This window comes from Nelumbo lutea, chromosome 4 (assembly GCF_056320005.1).
Source record: "Nelumbo lutea isolate HS-2025 chromosome 4, American lotus-T2T, whole genome shotgun sequence".
NCBI lineage: Eukaryota > Viridiplantae > Streptophyta > Magnoliopsida > Proteales > Nelumbonaceae > Nelumbo > Nelumbo lutea.
The window spans coordinates 16540864-16564371 of NC_142687.1; the positions used below are offsets into that span (position 1 = coordinate 16540864).

The 23508-nt window shown below is 37.9% G+C and overlaps 1 protein-coding gene across 4 annotated transcripts in view; it reads right to left on the reverse strand.

Moving 5' to 3' along the window:
* Positions 1 to 868: 868 nt before the first annotated feature.
* Positions 869 to 23508, reverse strand: part of LOC148854202 (uncharacterized) — a 39836-nt gene continuing 17196 nt past the window's right edge. The window contains exons 7-13 of one of the 4 annotated variants that reach the window (XM_088984468.1): positions 15804 to 15933; positions 15523 to 15716; positions 8361 to 8545; positions 7505 to 7632; positions 6522 to 6808; positions 5308 to 5554; positions 869 to 2058 (exon numbers count right to left, since the gene is read on the reverse strand). In XM_088984468.1, the coding sequence (XP_088840594.1) occupies positions 1301 to 2058; positions 5308 to 5554; positions 6522 to 6808; positions 7505 to 7632; positions 8361 to 8545; positions 15523 to 15716; positions 15804 to 15933 (1929 nt within the window). In that variant the 3' untranslated portion in view covers positions 869 to 1300. Of the gene's footprint in view, positions 2059 to 5307; positions 5555 to 6521; positions 6809 to 7504; positions 7633 to 8360; positions 8546 to 15522; positions 15720 to 15803; positions 15934 to 23508 lie in introns of all 4 variants that reach the window. The other 3 variants (XM_088984470.1, XM_088984469.1, XM_088984466.1) reach the window with 3 other exon arrangements.

Genomic DNA, 23508 nt, shown 5'->3' on the forward strand with positions numbered 1-23508 from the left:
AGCAGCCAAAAAACCGTTAAATGGGTGCAAACTGATCGACGATTCAGCCACTCAGGTTTGGGGTAAAACGGAATCAATTGCCTAAACGGTTCCTAAGCCAAATGGTCCTGACCATCTGGGTCAATGGCAGTTTGAAAACATTGGATAACATTCGAAAACATTGTGGTTTGAGTTCTTTTTCATTACCTAAAAAAGGAGTCTTGAGATAACATTGGATAAGAATCCCTTGTAACTTATCTACAAGCTAGATTTTGATCAGCGCAAACACTCAAAAAAGTAGTGACATTGTCCCTAAAGCAAGGGAAGAGTTTAAAATTGGGAAGCTCTAGTATAAAAAGCTATGCCCTTTGACCAAGCCCGGATCTGCTATACAAGAGATGTTCCCAATGTGTGGCTGGGTGAACGTGGCCAACAATGTGTTGTGATTGACTAATCTGAATTTTCCTTTACCCAGCATGTTCCAATTGGTAGAGGATATTGTCTGTCACATTCTCCTGTTCAAATGATTACGACAAAAATGTTCACATTATCGTGTTGATTTGTGGAGGCAATGGTGTTACAATGAACCTCAACATGCAATCAAACAAGATACCTTCTTTTTTAACTATATACAGTTTCCATGGACAGTCTCAAGGGATAAAAAAGTCTTTAGTCAGTTTATGATCATCACTGCCAGAAACTGAGGGTCTGGTCATTTCCTCTTGACTCATATCTCTCAAGAGGAATCTTTAAACATTAAGAGAAAATTGGTTGTTCGTTTCCTTGTTTCTTATCTCTTAAAGTTCAATTATACAATTTTTTATTTTCTAATGATACCCCCAAAAAGACAAACAAACTCTTATATATGGAGTCAAAATGGATATTTAACAATTATCAAAATTCATAACATTCTCTGCATTCAGAATTCAGAGCAAAAAAAAAATTCACCAATACCAATATATCTCTTAATGTAATTATTACACTTTCATATGTCAGACTACAGAACAAACGAACAAACCCTGAAGCTTTTGCAGCTTTGCAGCACAAAGGCTTTTTTAGACCAGCAAACTCTTTAATCGCTAATAATTTACATTCTGAGCTTGAATCCGTTTCCTTGGTGAGGAATTTCCACATTCCACGCCACCAGGAACGAGGGCATGGGTAAACAAATTAGGGAAAAAATGCTTAGTACAGAAAAAAATGCATGCATTAACAAAAAAGTTCCAGTCTTATGTGAGAATATTTTCCCCCTCGACATATCAGTATCGCATTCTTCTCCCCTAAAAAGAATGTTTGAAATATCAAAACTTCCATTCAAACGCTAATCAGAATCTGGCTCTCCATCAACAATATCCGGGAAGGAATCCTTTGATGCATCAGAATTGTACTCCAACACAAGCTTCTTTCCTTTCTCAGTGACTATCGAAGTAGTAAGAAGACTCCCTTGATCTGAAGTCAAGGCATTAGCATCAGCTGCCGCCATGAGAACTTTGTTATTTATCTCACTGGATAAAGCAGGGGCAATGACATCTTTATCCTGTAACTGAACATCATTATTAGGAATAATTTCCTGCACTCTCTCTGATTGAGCCATGATTGAATCCTTAATTCCTCCTGTTTCCATGTGGGCAGCATCTGTAGCCCCTCTATCACCTTCTTTGGGAAATTGAGCACCAGCTGGAAGATCAGAAGGGTGCTTTTCTACCTGATGATCTTCAGTGGACAGCCGACCATCTTTTTCAGAAAGTTCTTGCCTACTTTCCAAATGCTTATCTGGTATACTTGCTGAAGCCTCAGTTTCTTCGTCATTCCCCAGCCAGCTGCTATATAATTCATCATCATTAGATTCAGGTTCAGTTTCATCCTTTCCCAGTATACCTCTTGGAAATGGGCTATTGTTTTTCAGACCACTAGAGAATATATTTTTTGGAAATTTGCAGTTAAACCCTTGACCAAAGTCAGGATGATCTCCTGATGGAAAGTTCACCAGTGGAAGAGCCCGAGGATGTATTAGCACTTCTAAGGCCAAAAGAGCATGAGCACAGAATTCAGCTACCATTGTTCCTGTTTCTTGCTTACCTGATAATGGTTTATCCAAGACAACAATTTAAAATAAGGACAATGGAATATGCAGCATGATTAAAAAGAGAGTAATTGCAACAGTAGTTCTCTATTTTTAAAACAAGACTAGCTTGATGCCTGCCTCAAGAGTAATTTTTCCTCGGTCAATTTCAATTTTGTATGCAATTGCAACAGTAGTTCTCTCTCGTTTTGGTGTGTGTTTGTGTGTAGTTGGAGATTTTGAAACTTTAATACTGATGATTACATCATCGATCACATGGCAGTTGTTTTGTCTTATAAAACAAAACCATTCACATTGGCGTACACCCCCTAATTGTCAAAAGCAACTTATGGAGAAAACTTCTCAAGCACTAGGGATTTCACCATTTCAAGACCAGCAGCCTGATCTTTGAAGAGTTCACGACAAACTCGAAACTAATAAACAAGAAAAGCTGATGCCTGCCAAATTTTATTTGTTAGAAAACTTATGCCAGGAAGTCCCACTTCAATTCTAACCTTCCCACTGCAAGCCTGATTAGCAAGTATATTTTTTATAAGCCAAGACCTGTTTTTTCTCTTTGTACATCCACAATTATGACCATAAAAATAAAAGTTGCAAGAATGGCTTTTTTCATCAATTCTAAGAATGACAGTTGCCAAATAGAATGAAATGTAGGCAATTCAAAAAGGATTGAATATATAAAGCAAACTCACTAGAGAGAGTGATATATATTGTATGAGCGAGCTTCAAATGGATAGATGCACTTTTGTTATATTGTCTGACATGACTATAAACATTGGGGGGGGGGAGTGTTGAAGGGTAGGCACTAGGAACATGTCGATGCAAAAGCACCATTGCTGAGGACTACACAGATGACAAACGGAAAAGTTGCAAGAATGGCTTTTTTCATCAATTCTAAGAATGACAGTTGCCAAATAGAATGAAATGTAGGCAATTCAAAAAGGATTGGATATATAAAGCAAACTCACTAGAGAGAGTGATATATATTGTATGAGTGAGCTTCAAATGGATAGATGAACTTTTGTTATATTGTGTGACATGACTATAAACAATGGGGGGGGGGGGGGGGGGTGTTGACGGGTAGGCACTAGGAACATGTCGATGCAAAAGCACCATTGCTGAGGATTACACAGATGACAAACGGAAATGTTTCAAGGTATCATAACTTGATTATTGTATTGATTGTTTTCTCAAAAAATTTATTGTATTTGTAGATAACACTGAAGTGGTCCCCACTGTGTCCATACAGTTAGTTGTTATGTTAGTTATTTCAGCTTGTTAGTTAGTAGTTATTTCAGACTTATGTTATTAATTTGTCATTATTTTTCCATGTAAGGAATAGGGGTAATTCAGCCCTTTTACACTTAATTGGATATGAATATAAATTATAAGGAGTGGGGCGGCAATTACTAGTTCACTCACTCTTTTTTCAGAATTCTATCTTCGAGTTCCTCTTCTCCTTCTCTTCTCTTCTCTTCTCTCCTCTTCTATCTTTGTTTGTTTTTCTCATCAACACTTAAAACAGGTTGTAGTCTTGTTCGACTACTTGGTATCAAAGCACTCGATCTAGGGTTTCTCATGTGGGTCCAATTCAGCCGATCACATGAGAATTATCTAGGCCTGGAAGTTTGGAAAGATCATACCTCCGGCTGATTCTTGGAGGTTACCAGAAGTCTTTAGCAGCTGTCCAAAGATTGGAGAGTGTTCTTGGTAATCAGCAAGAATCAGAGAAAATTAAGTGATCAAGATTAGTTTTTTTATCAAGATTGAAGGTGCTGATCAGAGTTTTCTGGGTAAATTTATGATCGAGGTTAGTTTTTTTATCAGGATTGAAGGTGCTGATCTATGAACCCCAAGAGAATTTCATTTTCTGCTTCTCTTGCCAGCAGGCCCAGCACCCTTATCTCCTTAAATATTTTACAATAATGGCATTTTATCCAGTGCACTACCAATTTCGAGTCCCCCCCCCCCCAAATCAAAGAAAATGTGTTGAGAGATCTTGTTAACCATAGCACTACCAATTTTGATGGTCTGAGCCCTAAACACATGATATTGACCAATGACAGTCTAGAAATTGCTCCAGTAGAAGATGTTCCAGGGTTGCCCAACCTACAGCTATCAAAGATTAGTTCAACAACATTAGGACTAGGTGGGTACCATTGCCAGGATACCAACAATCTGGCTGAAGAAGAAGATGCCACCAAATGCCAGTCTCTAAGAATATCATCCAAAGAGAAAGGTTCAGACAACAAGGTTTTAATCCAACAACAACCTTTTATAAAGATGCTTCCAATGATTTATTTCTTGGACCCTGCAACACACTAATTTCTTCCCACAGCCCAATGTGCATGCCATCAAGGAATCTTTAGTTGTTATTTTAAGGGTTGACCTACCCATTGATAGATCTCTAAATGGGCCTTCTTACCATATAATTGAATTTAGTTTGTGAAGTGCCTATGGGGTACGCTTTTCTTGAATTTTCTTATCATTCTATGTCTTTCCCTGCTGAACACTTTGACAGCTGTATCAAGCTTTACTTTCCCAACAAATTTTACTTTCTTCCAAACCTCTGACAGATGCTAGGATTTCAGTTTTATACACAATTATAAGCGTGGCTTCTTCCAGTTTTAACTCATCAGTCATGTGGTTTCTTCCTTTTTCTGTTATCGTCCTCATACAATAATCACATTCCTCTTTCTTTATTAATAAACCCTTCTTACAGCCAATTGCTGAAATCCTAGCATCCCTCTTTCTTTCATATACAATTATATCATAACAAGCCCAACTAGATTCATCCAAAAATTCAATCCCAACCAAAGCCACATTTAACAATCTATGTTAGGTCAGTTTAGGATTGAATATTTGATTGAACATTTCAACTTTGTCTCAAGTTAGACCCAAATTGATCTTATCAAGCCTGAGTTGCAGTCCTACTAGTTGCATAACTACTAACTAGGCTTTCAGTGGGTTGGGCCTAAAATCCCTAGCTAGTTGCCCAGACAACAACCACTCCATTCTCTAACCAAACCTTGTTTTTATTTAAATGATTGATTCACATAACAATTATCTACTTAGGATGGGGCTATGAAGCTAATATTAATATCTCAGTGGAGGATCAAGATTATAAGTCAGAATGCAGTTGACTCAAGTTTCCAACTGAGTAAATAAAACGAACACCAATGCTTCAGCGAACTATTGTTAGAGAGAGACAGACAGACAGAGACAGAGTTACATGGAAGGTTTACCTCTGCGAAAGAGTTCAAGACCCCGTGACAAATATGGAGGGCGGACACGAGCTGGGGAAAGAAGAGAAGCCAGAAGTGCACGTAATGCAGCAAGCTGAAAATCTGTCCGAGTGGAAGTTGGTTCATCAGACAAAAGAAAAATGTCTTTCTCTTCATTGGCCCAACCCCCATTGCTGGCATTTGTTGCCACTGTTATTAGAAGAAGATCAACATTTTGTCGCCAACACTCGGATCTCAGAGCACCACCCTATAAAGGTTAAACTATTTTCTTTCAAAAAATACAAAAAATCTACAAGATAAATCATAAATTTGCAAAGGAGCCACTAATAATACGAGTACTTTCCTGAAATCAGTTATAAGAATCCAAGTTTTTTCTTTTACTATAAAAAAGCAAATTAACCGTGGCTAAATAAACATAGAAATTCTGCAAATCTGAAGATGAAATTACAAATCTGCTAAACCCAACAGTTCTTCCACCCCTTCCAAGACCCCAGATAACCAGGACCAATATTGGGTAGTGACCTTTTTTTATCATTAGCCTCTTTAATTGGATAAAAAGAATAGTATAATTTTATCAATTTTCCCCAACTCTGAGACAAAATTAAACACCTTATGGTCAGCACCTTCAAGAAGATAACATCTTTAGAGAAATAAGTTCAAGCCCAGCCCTTACTGGTTTCATCTGACCGTCTTCCCAGAATATCTTTAAGATTGCCACCCTTCTACCCATGTGAAGACTCTTCATATCCACTTGATATTTTGAGAAGGTCTTCAACTTACGAAGATTTCCAGAAAACATATTGAGGATGTTCTACGAGTCCTTAACAAGAAAACCTTGTAATAAATAAGCATAATATAATACTTAGACATGCTTTGTACCTGTCCCTTAAATCCAACCATTTCGATTTCTGTTACAAATCCTAACAACAACAACAGCCAGATCAATTGATAATGGAATCAACCCTATAGACTGCAATAAATTGAATTACATCTTTCAACTGTCCAACAAGCAAAATCAAATTTTTGTAATAATTTACTTCATTGAATTTTTAGCCTGCAAATATTCTTAAGATGACCAAGCAAATCGAAAATTAAGCATTTCCATGTGTCAACAGATGTAGGAATATTGGTTAAGTTACTAGCTAAAATAACAGATGAAGGATAATTATACACAGGCCAACACCAGAATCTTCTTGAAACATAAACCTACATACCACAGTAAGAAGAGCCTCCAATGCTTGTAATGCAGCTGTCTGGACAGCAATTGGAGTTATTGGTTTGCCTTTCACCGCTTCCATTTCTGTACCAACTCCACCCTGCTGCTCCTCAGAAAACCCCGTTATAGTACCATGCTTTCTTTTCCTATGACTTGGCAGAATGAATCCCTCACTTGCAGCTTTTGAGCATGGGGTAGAAGATGCCTCACCACATCCATGAACAATAGAATCCAGATCAACAAGAGCATTACTGACAACTTCCTGGGCAAGGTATTGAGCCATTCCTGCAGAGCCATCATAACTAATCAGAAATACCATGAGACCCACTTTATGAGCACAATAAAAACAAAATAATAGATAAACAGAAAGGAAATGGCAAGTAGAAAGGAAACGGCAAGCAGATAAAAAAGTCCAGAAAAGGATACAGGAAAGCTAGGTTCCTGGAGTATATTTCTCTAAATCAGTGGAGCAGACGTCTCTCACTTAGGTCAGGTTAGAACATACAAGCAGATAAAGTTTTTTCTTTAGAAAACTTTCCAGCCAGGACCTATTCATTGCTTGGTTCAACCCCTTTGCATGCACTGTGACAGCTGTACAGGAGACTAAATCTCAAGGTTTGAATGAATAGTTCCATCTATAAAGCCAAATTTCAGTTACTTTACTCCAAGGAGAAGTTTTAAAAAAAGAACCATTACCAAATGTTGGTCCCAGCAATCTGGGGTGTTTTAGGGTTGACTGGACTTAACCTTTGTCATTTTCTTGCACAAAGTAGCTGCTCTCAGACTCAAACCCACTTTCTCAACTTGTAGCCTGAGATTTTTACCATTGCATCAAGCAATGGCCCCTGTCTCCGAGGGAAGTTTAAGGAAAAGAAAAATATGCTGCAGCATTCATATCTACTATGCACTGCAATAGCAACTTAGAAGAATGTGTGTCCGTGCACAGTGTATAAAAGTTGTTTCCAAGTAATAACTTCATACCAACGCCCATTGATATCAACAAAATCCTCAAGATTGAATAAACTTTGACTCTTAATGCTGGAAGTGCACATCGCCTGAAATACTCTGTTAGGAGTCTGACAACATCTGCAGCATGTGGTAATAGTTGACTGCCAGCAGAAATAAGAAATATGAGTAAGACATGAATAACAGCATCATCAGCAGATACCAGGCAGAAGAAAATACAAAATTAAAGCAGGATATTTGTTACAAAGGTACTAAACAATATCTCTATTGAGAATATGTAGTGCAGAGCAAACCTGGTAACATAAGAAGCACAACAAAAAAAAAAAAAAAAATCCAATCGTCATCATCATCCAAGCCCATCCCAACCATATAGGGTTGGTTACATGAATCCCATTTTGTATTTAATGCATATCCATTGCTAAATTATTAGCACTTAAATCATTTCATTTCTTACTAATTTGACTGATGCCCTTTTTTGGGCTACCCCTATCCCTTCTAGCCCCTTCAACCTGCAATAGATCACTTCTCTTGGGTACTGTCAAAGGTCTTCTGTGTGCATGACAAAACCATCTTGGTCTACTTCATAGTTTCAAGGCACCAAAGCAAGGCTAGGCAACAGGGGGGTGCCTTGTCAACTAGTCACCTAGGCAATGGAATTTTTTTAAGTAAAAAACACGTATCCTAGGGTAGTTCCCTAGGTTCCATAAGTATATTTCCTTAACAATTATTTATAATTTTCATAAGTATAAACTTCATGTTGAAGTACAGAAAATGTGTTGATTAAATAGAGCATATCACCACGCTGTGCAATGTTACAGAGCCATACATAAGATCATCAGTAACGCAAAATTTAACAAGTCATCTTGTTTACCTGCGCACTCTTTTAATGATTGCAGTCAGAAGATCCAAACCACATAAGTGCAACAGTGGAAGCTCTGAACAAATAAATTCTCGTTGCATGACTGTTAAGAAGGGCAATAAGGATTGAGACAGTGAACCATCCACCATCAGCACTCTCCCAACAAGTACTAGTAAAGGGCGAACAGGAACAATTACCTGTTAAGCCAAATGTATCATGCTACTGAAGACTCCTAATTGCATTTATATACTTTCATGTATGCGAAAAAAAGAAATCAAAACTGAAAATATTCTTAAGGGACTTTGGAGAAAGATGGTGTGGCTGGATTGAAGGTTGTTTGGGAACTTGTCATCATGGTAAGGGACTTTTTTCTAGCTATTAGGGGATTGAAACAAGGGGACCCTCTTTCCCCTTTCCTCTTTACTCTAATTGCAGATGTGTTCAATAGACTTTTTTTTTATCAGCAACTCTGAATTGATTTCATTAATTAGCAAAAATTATGGATACACCAAGTTGTAAAGGCAAATAGGAATAGAAAATTCTAGATGATGATAATGATAGTAAATAATGTATCCAAAAAATTCTATAAAATTCAATTTTTTTATTTTTTTATTTTTTATTTTTTGTTCTTTATTATTAATCGGATGCATATTCAATAGACATTTATTGAAGACAAATAGGACTTATCTATTTAGAGGGTGGAGGGTAGGCAGGAATAATACGTTAGTAACACATTTGCAATTTGCAGAATACAATCATTTTTTTGTGAAGGTGGCAATACCAAGAAAGCAAGGCAGTTAAAGAGCGTGACCAATTTATTTGATTGCATTTTTTATCAATAGCATGCAACTTCATTAAAACTATGGGAAAACATGGTAAATTACAAGCAGAGGGAGGTAAACTATCATAACTTCCCTGCAAATAAGACAAAACAAATACAAGATTAGAAAGGAGCCCAAAACAAGGAATCCCTATTCACCCCTTGTTTAGCTAGCCCATCAGCAAACGAGTTAGCAGTTCTCCTCACCCAGCTGTATTTTATCTCGATATCCTTAGCCAGCCATTTGAATTTTTTTCCTTTCATTGTTAAATTTCCACATTCCACTCTTGTCTTCCTTTTTCTTACCACCACCTTCGAATCGCCTTCTGTTACCAGCCTCCTAAAGTTCAATTCTATCTCTTTCCAGTTTATCAACAAGTCAAGGAAAAATATGTGAATAAGTCCAAGGATTTCAGCCATTGTGCCACCCTTACATGGATCAACTCTATTAAGTCCTCAAAGTTTCTCTCCTTTTTTGAAAAAATTCTTGAAATTCTTTCCTCCCATAGGGTCCAGCATACAACAGCCCTAATACACTTCCACATTAACATACCTCTTTTCATTGGCCAGCTGAAGGAGGGAGAAAACAGGCTTTGTACATTCATTGGGGGGTTCGAACTACACCCAAAAGTGAGAAAACTCATTCCCAAATAGTTTTAGATAAAAGGCAAGACACCAAAAGGTGGTACCCAGTTTCCCCATCAGCTTTGCAGAGAGTGCACCTATGTGGGGACAAACAAGCCTTGGGTCTCTTTCTTTGAAACAGAATACATAGGGTCAACATGGGTCAAGTAACCCATTAGGGTCAGTGGAAAAGGGTCAGGGTGGGTTGGGTCGAGGGTACCCATTAGGGTTAGGATGGGTAGGGTCGAGGGTACCCAAATCTGAAAAACAGAGCTGTTAACGTGACTTGAACTCACGCCTCCTAGATCATCAACATCCCATTACAAATCCAAACCACCATGCCTCATTTCATTTTGTGATTAAAAGTGAAATAAAATAGATTTTATTAACTTTCGTATTCACATGGAATTTTACACGATAGCACTTTTACAAAAGCAATTTTATGAAAAGTACTCTTACAAAAGCAGTTTTACAAAGTACTTTTACGAAAGCAGTTATAGAAAAGCACTTTATGGAAATACTTTTACGAAAACATTTATGAAAGCACAAAAGCACTTTTCAAAAGGTACTTTTATGAAAGCATTTTTACCAAAGTACTTTTACACAAGCACTTTTATAAAAGTACTTTTATGAAAGCGTAAAAACACTTTTATAAAAGTAAATTTATGAAATCACTTTTATAAAAGTAAATTTATGAAATCACTTTTATAAAATCTATGCATTTTTTTGCATTTTATGCAATATTCTGTTGTTTTCTATATTTTTTGAATTTTTTGGTATTTTTCTGCATTTTCTACAATTTTTTAGTGCTTTTTGCATAATTTCTGCTTTTTTATGTTTTCATACATTTCCTACAATTTTCTGGGTTTTTTTGCATTTTTTATGATTTTTCTGCAAAAAGTTCTGCATTTTTTGTAATTTTCTAACTTTTCTGAATTTTTTGCAATAATTCTGCTATTTTCTGCATTTATCTACAATTTTTGCATTTTCAGGTGTATGGGTTGACCTGACCCGTTTTTGTTACATGACAGTCTTGAGAGAGATGATTCTCTCAAAAATGTTTTTTTGTTCAGATATACAGGTTAACCCAACCCGTTTCTATCACATGGAGTCTTAAGAGATGATTTTCTCAAAAATGTTCTTTCCGACTATACGGGTCGACCCGGCCTGGTTCCTTCATGTGGCATCCTTGAGAAAGATTATTCTCAAAAATTGTTATTTTCTGGTATACGGGTTGCCCCGACCCATTTCTGCCACATGGCAGTCTTGAGAGATGTTCCTCTAAAAAACTTGTTATTTTTGGGAACACGGATTGACCCAACCCGTTTCTACCACATGACAACCTTGAGAGAGAGAGAGAGAGAGAGAGAGAGATGTTGCTCTTAAAAATTATTATTTCGGGTATACGGGTCGTCCCGACCCATTTTTGTATTTATAGGTGAGGATAGGTGGGTTAGTATGTGCTAGGGTGGTTAAGGGTCAATATGGATGGGTCAAGTGGGTCATTATGGGTGGGCCAGGGTTAGGGTGGGTTATGACACTTTAACAAGAATTAACAATGGGTCATGGTGGGATGATGGGTCAATATGGGTGGGTTGGTATTCAACCCTTACCCAACCCACCCACTTGCTACCTCTATAGATACATGTGTTGACTCTTTCCAGGAAAGCTTCCTGACAAAAACTCCCAACCTGAGGAGAAATGGGCTTGCACCAAACCTCTTTAACAAGGAAAGACAAACCAAGAATGGCAAGTTGATAAGTTAAGGTTTTAAAAAATGATGCACAAGAGAAGGACCCCGAGGGAGAGGGGGTCCAAAATCTGTTCTCTTCCTTTGAAGTGCCCACTCGAGGGTGACCAAGAGGGTCAAGGTGCTACCCAATTTTGTATCCCTGACAGCCCTCCTCAGGCAGTCAGGCCTAGATTCCACCCAAAGCCAGAGGTCAATTCTAAAGGAACTAAGAAAGAAGAAATAGGCTCATTTTTTAGGTCAAAGAGAGCATACAAGGGAACTGGTTCATCAATGGAGAATCCCCAACCTAGGTTTGTTCCCAAAATTTTATGAAGTTATCTTAATTCAAATCTTACCTGATCCAAGGGGAGAGTCGACAGAAGGTCATGGATTGCTTTCCATGGAGAAGCACTTGTAGTCCTTGCCAAATTCTAGGATCCCATCCATTGTCCTCCAGCCCATGAATGCTAGCCACTATCACAACTTGTATGCTCTCTTTGACCTCCTCGCTTCCCAATCCCAAGACTCCTCGCTTCTTACTTCTAGTTACCACCTCCCAACCCACCCTACGGTCCCTCTTTCCTTTCCTGTCTCCCACGAAAAATCCCTCATCAACTTTTCCAATTTATTAGAGACCTTTGTAGGGATTTTGAAAGATGAAAAGTAGACAAGTAGATTAGCTAGGGTAGACCTAATCAAAGTAATCCTCCTCCCCAAGAGAAAGATAAACTTTCTTCAAAGAAGCAAGTCATTTCTCAAATCTTTTCACCACCGGATTCCAAAAGCTTCCTTTCTTGGGTTATGTCCTAGGGGAAGGCCTAGGTATTGAATGGGCCACTCCGAAATTGCACACCCTAGAATACCTACACACTCCCTAATCTCCCATCCCTCCAAGTTCACTCCCACTATACAACTTTTCTCAAAATTCACCTTAAGATTGAACATTTGCTCAAAGAGTTGTACAACCAATTTCATATTCTAATCCAACACATATTTCCACTTTCCCAGAATAAGATTGTATCATCTGCAAATTGCAAGTGTGTGAGTGGTATTTCCTCCCTTCCTATCCTCTAACATCTTAACAAATTTCTCGAATCAACTTTATGGATCAATCTCCCTAATACATCTGCAATCAAGATAAACAAGAAGGTGGAAAGTGGGCCTCCTTGTCTTATCCCTCTCAAAGCTGGAAAAAAATCCACCATTGTTCCATTTACCAACACTGAATAATGACAACTCCTAATACATCCCAATACCCATTTACACCATTTGACCCTGAATCCAAAGTTAACCAACACTTCCATCAAAAAGGACCAATCAACCAAGTCATAAGCTTTTTTCTAGATCCAAATTGCAAACCACTCCCTTCTTTTTGGTCTTCTTGAAATTATCCACACTCTCATTTGCAATTAGGATTTGATCAAAAATTTGTCTTCCCTTCACAAAGGTTATTTGAAAGCATTTCTATTTCCTAAGTTGAATATCAATTTTGACAAGAATTGTGTGGCTGGGATGAACCTTGAGCAGGAGGAGTTGAATGTAGTAGTGGAATCCCTAGGTTGTTCTACTATCTACTAGCCAATGAGATATCTAGGTATGCCCCTAGGAGATAATCCAAAGGAAAGCAAGTTTTGGAGTCCAATAGTAGAGAATCATTCTAAGAGACTGGCAACTTGGAAGAGGAATTATATTTCTCTTTGGGGTAGAAGTAGAATTACATTGATAAAATCCACCTTAGCAAACTTGCCAATTTATTAGTTATTGGTCTTTAGAATGAAACAAAAGGAAGTGGAAAATTAGAAAAACTAATTAGAGACTTTTTATAGGAGTTTAGGGAAGGAAGAAAGGATCACTTGATCAAATATGAATTAGTGTGTAAAAGCAAGGAGCAAGGAGGCCTAGGTATAGGTAATTTAGGGAAGAAGAATTTATCTTTTCTAGGTAAATAGATCTGGAGATGGCCTCTAGAGAGGGGGAGATTGTGGCAAGAGGTTGTTGCTAGAATTCATGGCAATGTAGGCAACGGCTAGGATGTTAGAGTATCTTCAAGGGGTATTATGGCTTACCCCTAGAAGTCCATTTGTGGAGTGTTTCCTTGGTTTCTAGGTAGACCTGCTCACGGGTCAGTCGGGCTTTCATTGGTTATCAATGCAATATATTGAGGCCCAAGCCCGACCCCGACCCCATCAAGCCTACATCTTAGGCTCAAGCCAAGCCCTTGTAAAAGCCCGAAGCCCGACATTGCAATCGCATATTTGAGTTCACCGCAGGGTTGGCGAACTAGGGAGAGAGAGAGAGAGGTGGCTCAAGGGAGAGCGGGAGAGAGAGAGAGAGAGAGATGGGCGACGATTTTCTGAACTACCAATGCTTTAGATCTGAGTTCACCGCATGGCTGGAGAACTGGATGAGAGAGAGAGAGAGAGAAGATGTCGTCGATCTGAGTTCACCGTAGGGATGACAATTTTCTGAACTACCAACACTTCAGATCTGAGTTCACCGTGGTACTGTAGATGTTGCCAACCTGATGTTGGGACTTGGGAGTGTTTGGAGCAGAGCAAAGCTCGATGAAATGGGGACTAGCTGCTGGCTTGCCGCTACTAGAGCATAGCTCGAAGAAATGGGGACGCCGTCACGTTGCTAAGAGATAGTCGAAGACAGAGCTCAGAGAGATGTCGTCACGTTGCTAAGAAATAGGGATGAGTTTGAATGAACACTTGGGCTAGGGTTATAAATATTATATTTTTAATAATATTTTTAAATATTATCGGGTCGGGTCAGCCTTTTTTATAAAATCCCAAGCCTAGCTTGAAATCATGTCAGGCTTAAATAATAGGGCCCGAGCCCAGGACTAATAATATGTCCAAGCCCGACCACGGCCGGGCCAGGCCATCAGGCTACCCAGCCCATGAACAGATCTATTTATAACCCTTATTAGGTATAATGGTCGCCCTAGAGATAAAATTCTCTTTTGGGAGGACTTTTGGATTGACAACGCAACCCTCAAAGATCTCTTTCCTTCCTTGTACTCCCTTTCTTTGTTCAAAAAAAAACCTATCCTCCGCTTTGCATCTTCCTCCTCGTTGACCAAGTTCGGTTGGAATTGGGATTTGGGACTAAGGAGAGATTTGAAAGACCATGATGGTGGTCTTTTTGTCCCAACGACCTTTAGCTGGCTGAAGAGAAGAGGCAAAGTTATATGGAGATGTGCTCAAGCTGCATTGATTTGGACAGTATGGGAAGAAAGGAATAACAAAATTTTCAATGGTACAAAAAGGAATGAGGCAATGTAGAAATGTGTAGTAAATAGGGTTATACATTGGGCTAAATCTTTAAACCTTTTTCTTAGATTTCTCTTTTGATGATATATGGTCAAATTAGGAAGTTGTAGCAAGAAGTTTTCTTGTGAAGGATAAACCGGTTGCGGTTTGGGTATCACCAGAAGACGGTTTTATCAAGTTAAACTTTGATGGAAGCAGTTTTGGAAAGCCAAGGCCAGCTGGCATAGGAGTTTTCAGAAATATTGATGGATACATTCGTGATGTATATTCAGGTCCTGTTGGAGAAGGGGACTGAGTGTATGTTGAGTTTCAAGCAGTATTACAAGGACTACAAATTGCTAAAGACAAACTATGGCAGATTGGTAATTGAGGGTGACTCTAAATTCAAAGTAGGTGGGCTGAAGGAATTGGAAATAGTGGGTTTAGAAAAACAGTGAATCAACATTGAAAAGTTTTAAATGGTTAGTTAGAGATATAAGAATTATCATCCAATGGGAAAGGAGGTCAGCAAATGGGATAGCTGATTTTTTTTTTTTTTGCAAAACAGGGGGTGCATATGGCTGGACTATTTTTGGCTCAATTGTAATTCTGATTTTGTAATGGAGGCCACACCTCACACCTCTGTTTGGGTGCTTTTATTGATACCTTTTTGTCATCTTTAATAAAATTATCATTGCATGACAATAAAAGCAATACAAAAGAATCGCATAAACATCACACCTGGGCAGGATAAGGATTAGTAAGCATTCTGCAACAGCAAAGCATCAGCATAGATATTCTGTGCAGTATTAATTGCTCAGACATTTCAGTTGCTTGGTTGGAGGTTTCTCCTTGCATTTTGTTGCCTCCTAGAGGAGGAGGGGGTTCTTTCCCAGGTGGAACCAAGTGTTTAATAACTTCATTAGATTTAGTTTCTGCTGCATATGCAAAGAACGTTAGTCACACTAACACCAAGAAATGGAAGACTCAAATCAAGCATAGCTGGTGGTTGTATCATGTACCTTCTTCTAGACCTTGAAAAGCATCATTCAAATCAACATTTATTGATATTAAAATCTTTTGCAACATTAAGGACCAGCTATCTTCATCTCCTTTTGATCTTGGAAGTAATGCTAAACAATGGACAAACTTCTAAACAATAAAAACGAAACAAAATTCAGAAGACAAGAAAAAATGGAGTGCTGACATGTTTATAGAAAAGTATATACCACTAACATGGTTATTGTTTGAATTCTAACATTATATGCTTACAAAATATGAGTCTAAAATCTTGCCTTTAATACTAAGGTGCATTTGATAACACTCAGCTCTGATATTTGAAAAGAGAAAAAAAAAATATATATATATATATATATTGAGAACAGTTCTGATCACAGAAAAGTCAAAATCTACTATTCTGTTTCTTTAATACTGTGAACACAATGAAAATGTACTGCTATCTAGACCTATGAGAAATGTCTATTTTACAATTTTACGCCTTTGAGTAAATCTCTTTAGTGCTTTTGGATGTTGTTATAATTTAATGTTATTTTTTCACACGACTATTGTTTATTAATATAAATTCATAAATAAAGGCATCAAAACATTAAATAATCACAGCATTTTAAAATATTATTAATAAATAGAAAATCTATTAAAAATATTAAAATATAATAAAAATATACTTCATTATTTAAATTTAAACATAAAATAATAACAAATATGTAAAATATAACCAAGGTTCAGCACTTAGCCCATATCTATTTGCACTAATCATAGATGAATTGATGACTAAACATATTCTAGAGGAAATTCCATGGCGAATGTTGTTTGTGGATGACATTGTTTTAATTGATGAAACAAATGAAGGATTAAATGCAAAATTAAGCAAACGGACAAATGCCTCATAAAGAAGAGGTTTTAAACAAAGTAAGATTAAAATAGAGTATTATTAGGAGTCGGCCTGCCCTTGAATCCTGTTTGACTGATAACAGTAGAAGTAAAAGAAAGAGAGAAAGAGAGAAGAAGAAGAAGAAGAAGAAGAAGAGAGGGAGAGAAAGTTTTGGTTCGAACAAGAGAAAAAAGTCTACTCTCCCATTCGGCCAGATTTGTTTTTATATTTCTATCAATCTGGAAATGAGACTTGTGCCCCTACTTAAATGAGGGACATAAGATCTAACATAACCTTATACATCAGCAATTTAAACATAAGCATAAAGACAAAAATACCCCTACATTTTGTTTTTATATTTCTATTAATCTGAAAATGAGACTTGTGCCCCTACTTAAATGAGGGACATAAGATCTAACATAACCTTATACATCAGCAATTTAAACATAAGCATAAAGACAAAAATACCCCTACATAGTCGACATTAACACTCCCCCTCAAGCTGGTGAGTATATATCATATAATCCCAGCTTGTTACATATGTAGTTCACTCTTCCCCGACTCAACCCTTTGGTAAACAAGTCTGCCCACTGGTTTCCTGTGTTAACATATGCAGTATCTATCACTCCACTCAGCACCTTCTCTTTCACAAAGTGACAGTCAACCTCTATGTGCTCGGTTCTCTCATGAAACACCGGATTATAAGAAATATGGACCGCAGCCTGATTGTCACAATAGAGCTTCAATGGAGTGTCAACAGTGTATCCTATCTCCTGTAGAAGGTTCCTTAGCCACACTATATTCTGCCTCTGCACTGCTTCTTGCCACAACTGTCTGCTTCTTACTTTCCCATGTCACCCGATTACCCCCAAGAAAAATACAATAGCCTGTAGTAGATCTCCTATCAGATATATAACCGGCCCAATCAGCATCAGTATATCCTCCTGTTTTAAGTTTTCCACCACTTCTGTATATCAAACCACGACCAGAAGCCCCCTTTAAATACCTCAAAATCCTTAGAACTACATCCCAATGTGGAACCCGAGGTTTCTGCATGAACTGACTTACCACACTAACCGCAAATGAAATGTCTGGCCGAGTAATGGTTAGGTAGTTCAATTTACCCATAAGTTGTTGATACCTGCCAAGGTCTTCAAACTCTTCACCCATATCACTACTCAACTTAGTGTTTGTTTCCATAGGTGTTTTAGTTGGTTTAGTACCTAACAAACCCGTTTCTTCCAGCAAATCAAGAGCATATTTCCTTTGACACAAGTTAATACCATGCTTAGACCTTGCTACTTCTATCCCCAAGAAATATTTTAGTTTACCATAAATGGCCTTCTTTAGTCAGCACACCTTACCATCCTCCCCCTGAGCAACAGACCTCGGTGGTTGCTCCATATAGACCTCATCGAGTAGATCACCATGCGAGAAGGCATTCTTGATATCAAGCCGATAGAGGGTCCAATCATACATAGCAGCAAGAGAAATCACAACATGAATTGAACCAATCTTAGCAACCGGGGAGGTCTCTGTGTAGTCAATACCATAGGTTTGGGAGTACACTTTGCAACCAGTCTAGCTTTCAGCCGCTCTACATGACCATCAGGTAAGTACTTAACAGTATAAACCCACTTACAACCGACAGGCTGCTTACCAAGAGGAAGAGTGGTGAGGTCCCATGTATGATTATGAGTTAGAGCTGAGAGTTCTTCCATTGCACGGCACCACCCTAGAGAGGCAAGGGCTTCCTGGACATCCTTAGGGACAACAACAGAGGATAACGAGGAGATAAACTGGCAATGGTAAGCAGAAAGGTGAGTGAGAGAAACATATATAGAAATAGGACCAAGGGTACAATTGTGTTTACCTTTCCGCAAGGCAATGGGAAGATCAAGTTCAAATATTGGGGTTGGGGCTGGTGTGGGGACAACTGTCAGATCTGTCGACAAAGATGGAGCTGAAGGAGGAACCGGTACATGTTGGTGATGTGTATACACTTGACAAATAGGTGGTCGTTTAATAGGTGGTGGCACCGGAGGCAAAGACTTGGTCACAGCTGGAACAAGAAGAATAGAATCCGCAACTAGGAGAGGAAGAAGAAACATCACCAAACCCCAAGAAAAACGGAGTAGACTCAAAAAACGTAATATCAGCACACACAAAGGAAAGTCGAGAGCTAGGATGATAACACATGCCCTTTCTGAGTCCTGGAATAGCCAAGGAAGATGCACTTAATGGGTCGTGCATCTAACTTGTCTGTTCCTGGCCCCGAATTATGAACGAAGCAGACACACACAAAAACTCGAGGAGAAAGGGAAAACAGAGACAAGGTAGGAAACAAAGTGGTGAATGGAGAATGACCATCAAGGATAAACGTAGGCATCCAATTAATCAAGAAGCAAGAAATAAGCACTGCATCACTCCAAAAAGGTTTGGGTACATTCATGTGGTGCATGAGGGATCGAGCAGTTTCCAAAAAATGACGATTCTTTCTCTCAACCACCCCATTTTGTTGTGGGGTGTAGGTACATGAAGTCTAATGGATAATGCTATGTTGGTCCAAATATTCTTGAAATGATGTAGAGAAATATTCACGGCCATTATCGAAACGAAAAATTTTAATGTGGACACCAAATTGGTTGCGAATTTCAGCATAAAATTTTTGGAAAATGGCAAACAATTCACTCCTTTCTTTCATTAAATAAAGCCATGTCATCCTTGAATAATCATCAACAAAAATGACAAAATATTTATATCCATTGTATGACATTACTTTATAAGGACCCCAAACATCTGAATGAACCAAAGAAAAAGGACTCGACATACGTTTATCAACCCTAGGACTAAAGGGAACATGATGATGTTTCCCCAACTGACATGACACAATCCAAAACATAAAGATGACTCAACGAATGAACCAAAGACTTCAAAACTTTTAGCCAAGGGTGACCAAATCAACAGTGCCACTGGAGGGGAGAAAGAGATGACTGGAGAACTGTTGACGTACTTCCACCAGCTTCATGCCCTCCACCAATCTTCATCCCCGTCTTGAGATCTTGAAAAACACACAAATAAGGGTAAAAAGTAATAAAGCAATTAAGAGACTTAGTCAACTTACTAACTGACATATGGTTAAATAGAAATTTAGGGACATACAAAACTGAGGATAAGGGTAAAGGGCCCATGTTAACATTACCAACACCACAAATGGAGGATGTGAAATCATTAACAAGGGTAACAAATTGTGATGTTGGGTAATGAGAGAGGGAAGAAAACACACCTGTAGTTCTAGGCATGTGATCAGAGGCTCCAGAGTCAATAATCCAAGGATTGGGTGTGGATGCCAGACAAGCCATACCTGAGTGTGAGAGAGTGGTCATGTTCTGTTGAGTTGTGGCCTGGACAAACCTCTCATACTCATCATGGGGAACACTCATCATCTCCTTCCCAGGAACATCTGTGGATGTAGGGAGCATCTGATCAGTTAAACGACTCTTGTCTGAAGCTACGGTCACTAGTCATGGCATGATTGGCCCAAGTTGAAGGTGGACCATGCAAATCATAGTAATAATTAATGGCATATCCATCCATACCAGTGTGTACATCTCCTCGTACCCGAACTACGTCCTTTGCCACGAGTTCCCCCTGAATCTCAACCTCCATTACGACCACCACCACTACGACGACCATAAACCTGTCCACTGCTACCACTACGGCCAAACTGAGCTCCCCAAGCTCCACCTCTAACACCACAGCCCCTTAATACTACAAAGGTTGATCTGTCGGAAACACTAGACTTCTCGGTAGATCCAATAAAATCCTCCCAAGTCGAGCAAACACCTCTTCTAATGAAGGGAGAGTTGATCCTCCTAGCATCTGAGCTTACACTTGTTCATTTCAGACTTCAGCCCCACCAAAAACCGGGTCACATCTAGTTCTCTCTATTGTAGCTGAATTTTGACATCAAAAGTGAAGGGGTGATAAACGTTCAACTCATTACGAATGTTTCTCATACTAGCATAGTACTCCTCAAGACTCTGATTACCCTATTGCAGATTAAAGTATTCTTGATACAGCTAATATACTCTAGTTGTGTTGTCTTGACCCGAATACAACTTCTTAGCATGGTCCCGCACTTCCTTGGCAGTATCAAGAAACATGTAATATTGTTCCAAAACCATGTGATAATATGTGCATCTTCTTGCTCTCAATCATCATACTCATGAGAATCAGTGGAGGGTTTTTTTCTTCCCTTATGTGTTTCACCTTCTTCTTTGCCTTAAGAAAGATTTCTACAGATTTAGCCCAAGGTACATAATTTTCTCCATTCAGTTTAATAGAGGTCATCTGAGCATTCAGGTAGTCAGTAGGGACCATCACACTAGTCTTACTGTCACTGTTGTCTCCCATTGTTGAATTTTGTTATTGCTGAATTCGGCACACTGCACAGTGAACCACGCTATTTTCAGCACTTATTATTGCTGAAAACTGCACTCTCTACACTACAACCCTACCCCACGGCTACCTGAAAACTCACCACACTGTTTGAGGATCACTCCCCCTTCAAATCACATTGAAATTTGCATAAACTCTAACACACTGCAATCTGAATTCCCACAATACAATCTGAAACAAACTTATCATTTGATTCACAACAAGAAATTGCATAGAAACCTCTTACCTAATCACCCGAAAATCAGACCACACAAGGCACCCACTGCACCACACGAATCAGCCCTCTTCTCTTCATCGATTAGGGAAGGGCTTCTTACAAACCACAGCAACCAACCACAAACTGCACAATTGGAGGCATAGAAACCTCCAAGGAAAAAGGGCGATCACTCCTTTTCAACCCTTTCCCTTATCTCCAACTGTTGGCAAAGAAAACAAGAGAAAACCCTAGACTAGGTATGCAAAGAACAGAATTCTGGGCAGTTTCAATTTGCTTAGTTTTGCTTTGATACCATATTAGGATTCAGCCTGCCCTTGAATCCTGTTTGACTGATAACAATATAAGTAAAAGAAAGAGAGAGAGAGAGAGAGAGAGAGAGAGAGAGAAGAAGAAGAAGAAGAAGAGAAGAGAAGAGAAGAGAAGAGAGGGAGAGAAAGTTCTGGTTCGAACAAGAGAGAAAAGTCTACTCTCCCATTCGGCCAGATTTGTTTTTTATATTTCTATTAATCTGAAAATGACACTTGTGCCCCTACTTAAGTGAGGGACATAAGATCTAACATAACCTTACACATCAGCAACTTAAACTAAAGCATAAAGACAAAAATACCCCTACATAGTCGACATTAACAAGTATATTACATGTAAATTTAGTAATATTAGGAGTGTAAATCAAGAAGGCCAAAAGATGACTCAATGTGATCATTTTTCGTACCTTTGTTCAATAATTCATAATAATGGTGAGATTGAGGATGTCACCCAAAGAATTAGAGCAGGAGGAGCAAAATGGAGGAGTGCATCTAGACTTTTATGTGATAGGCAAATACCACTTAGATTCAAGAAAAATTCTATATAAAACAGTTGTAAGGCCAGCTATGTTGTATGGAGCAAAGTGTTGTGTTGGGCAGTCAAGAAACACTATGCCAAAAAAAATGAGTGGCAGAAATGCGAATAATAAGATGGATGAGTGGGAAAACTAGAAAGGATGGGATTAGAAATGAAGTTATCCATAAGAACCTAATAGTAGCTCCAATAGGTGATAAAATGAGAGAGTAGACTACGATGGTTTGGGCACGTACATAAAAGACAACCAATTGCGCCACTTAGAAAAAGTGATTTGTTACATATTGAAGAGGCTAAAAGAGCTTGAGGTCGACCAAAGAGAACATGGGTAGAAGTAGTACCAAATGAATTAGCACTACTAATGTAACAGTTGATAGGGTGTTGAATAGAATGGATTCACAAAACAGGATTTATGTAGTCGACCCCATATGGCACAAGGCACGGATGATGATGATGATATAAAATATAATAATTATATTTTGAAATCTATACTATCATTAAAAGTACAAATGAGAGTGTGGAACTTTTCTTGACTAAAATGCTCATATTTGTGTGTTTAGTCCATCTCTAATTATGATGGTTGAAAATGCAATTTCAATTATTGTTTTATCACCCCATTTAATCCCCTCTCATTAAGTCTTATATTTAAGGTATTAACCCTCATTCTCTCTTATTAAATCTTATATTTAAGTTATTTTTTCACTCATAAATGCTATTAATAGATTTATGTCCAATACTATTTAATAATATAAACCCATGCATTTTTAAATTAACTCAAAAACAAAACCACTCTTTATCAAAGTGATGACTAAGCAATTCAACCATCCGAATCAAATTGGTCAACCCATGAAGTCATAGTCAGATAATAAAATTTTTTGACAATTAAATATAGAAAATTACAAAAATGTAAAAAAAGGGACACTTTTATGATATTTTTATTAATCAAATAAGAAAAAATAAGTATAACAAACAAGAATTATTTTTATTAATGATGAAAATGAAATACATAATCTAAAACACCAAAACTCAAATTATTTTCCTATTCAGTGGAGATCAATAGTTCAACTTTTAGGTCAAATGCGTCAACCTTTAATGTCATAATTAAATAATAAATAATTAATAAACTATAAAAACACAACAATGAAAAAAACATAAAGTTTACAAAAAACATTTGGGCACATGTATAATATCGTACGTTTATCATATTAAACAAAAAAAAATGTGACATATCAAAATTATTTGTACACAGAAATAAAAAAAAAAATAGAAAAAATTTAACACATCTATAGCTCTATATTTACACTACTATTAAAAATAT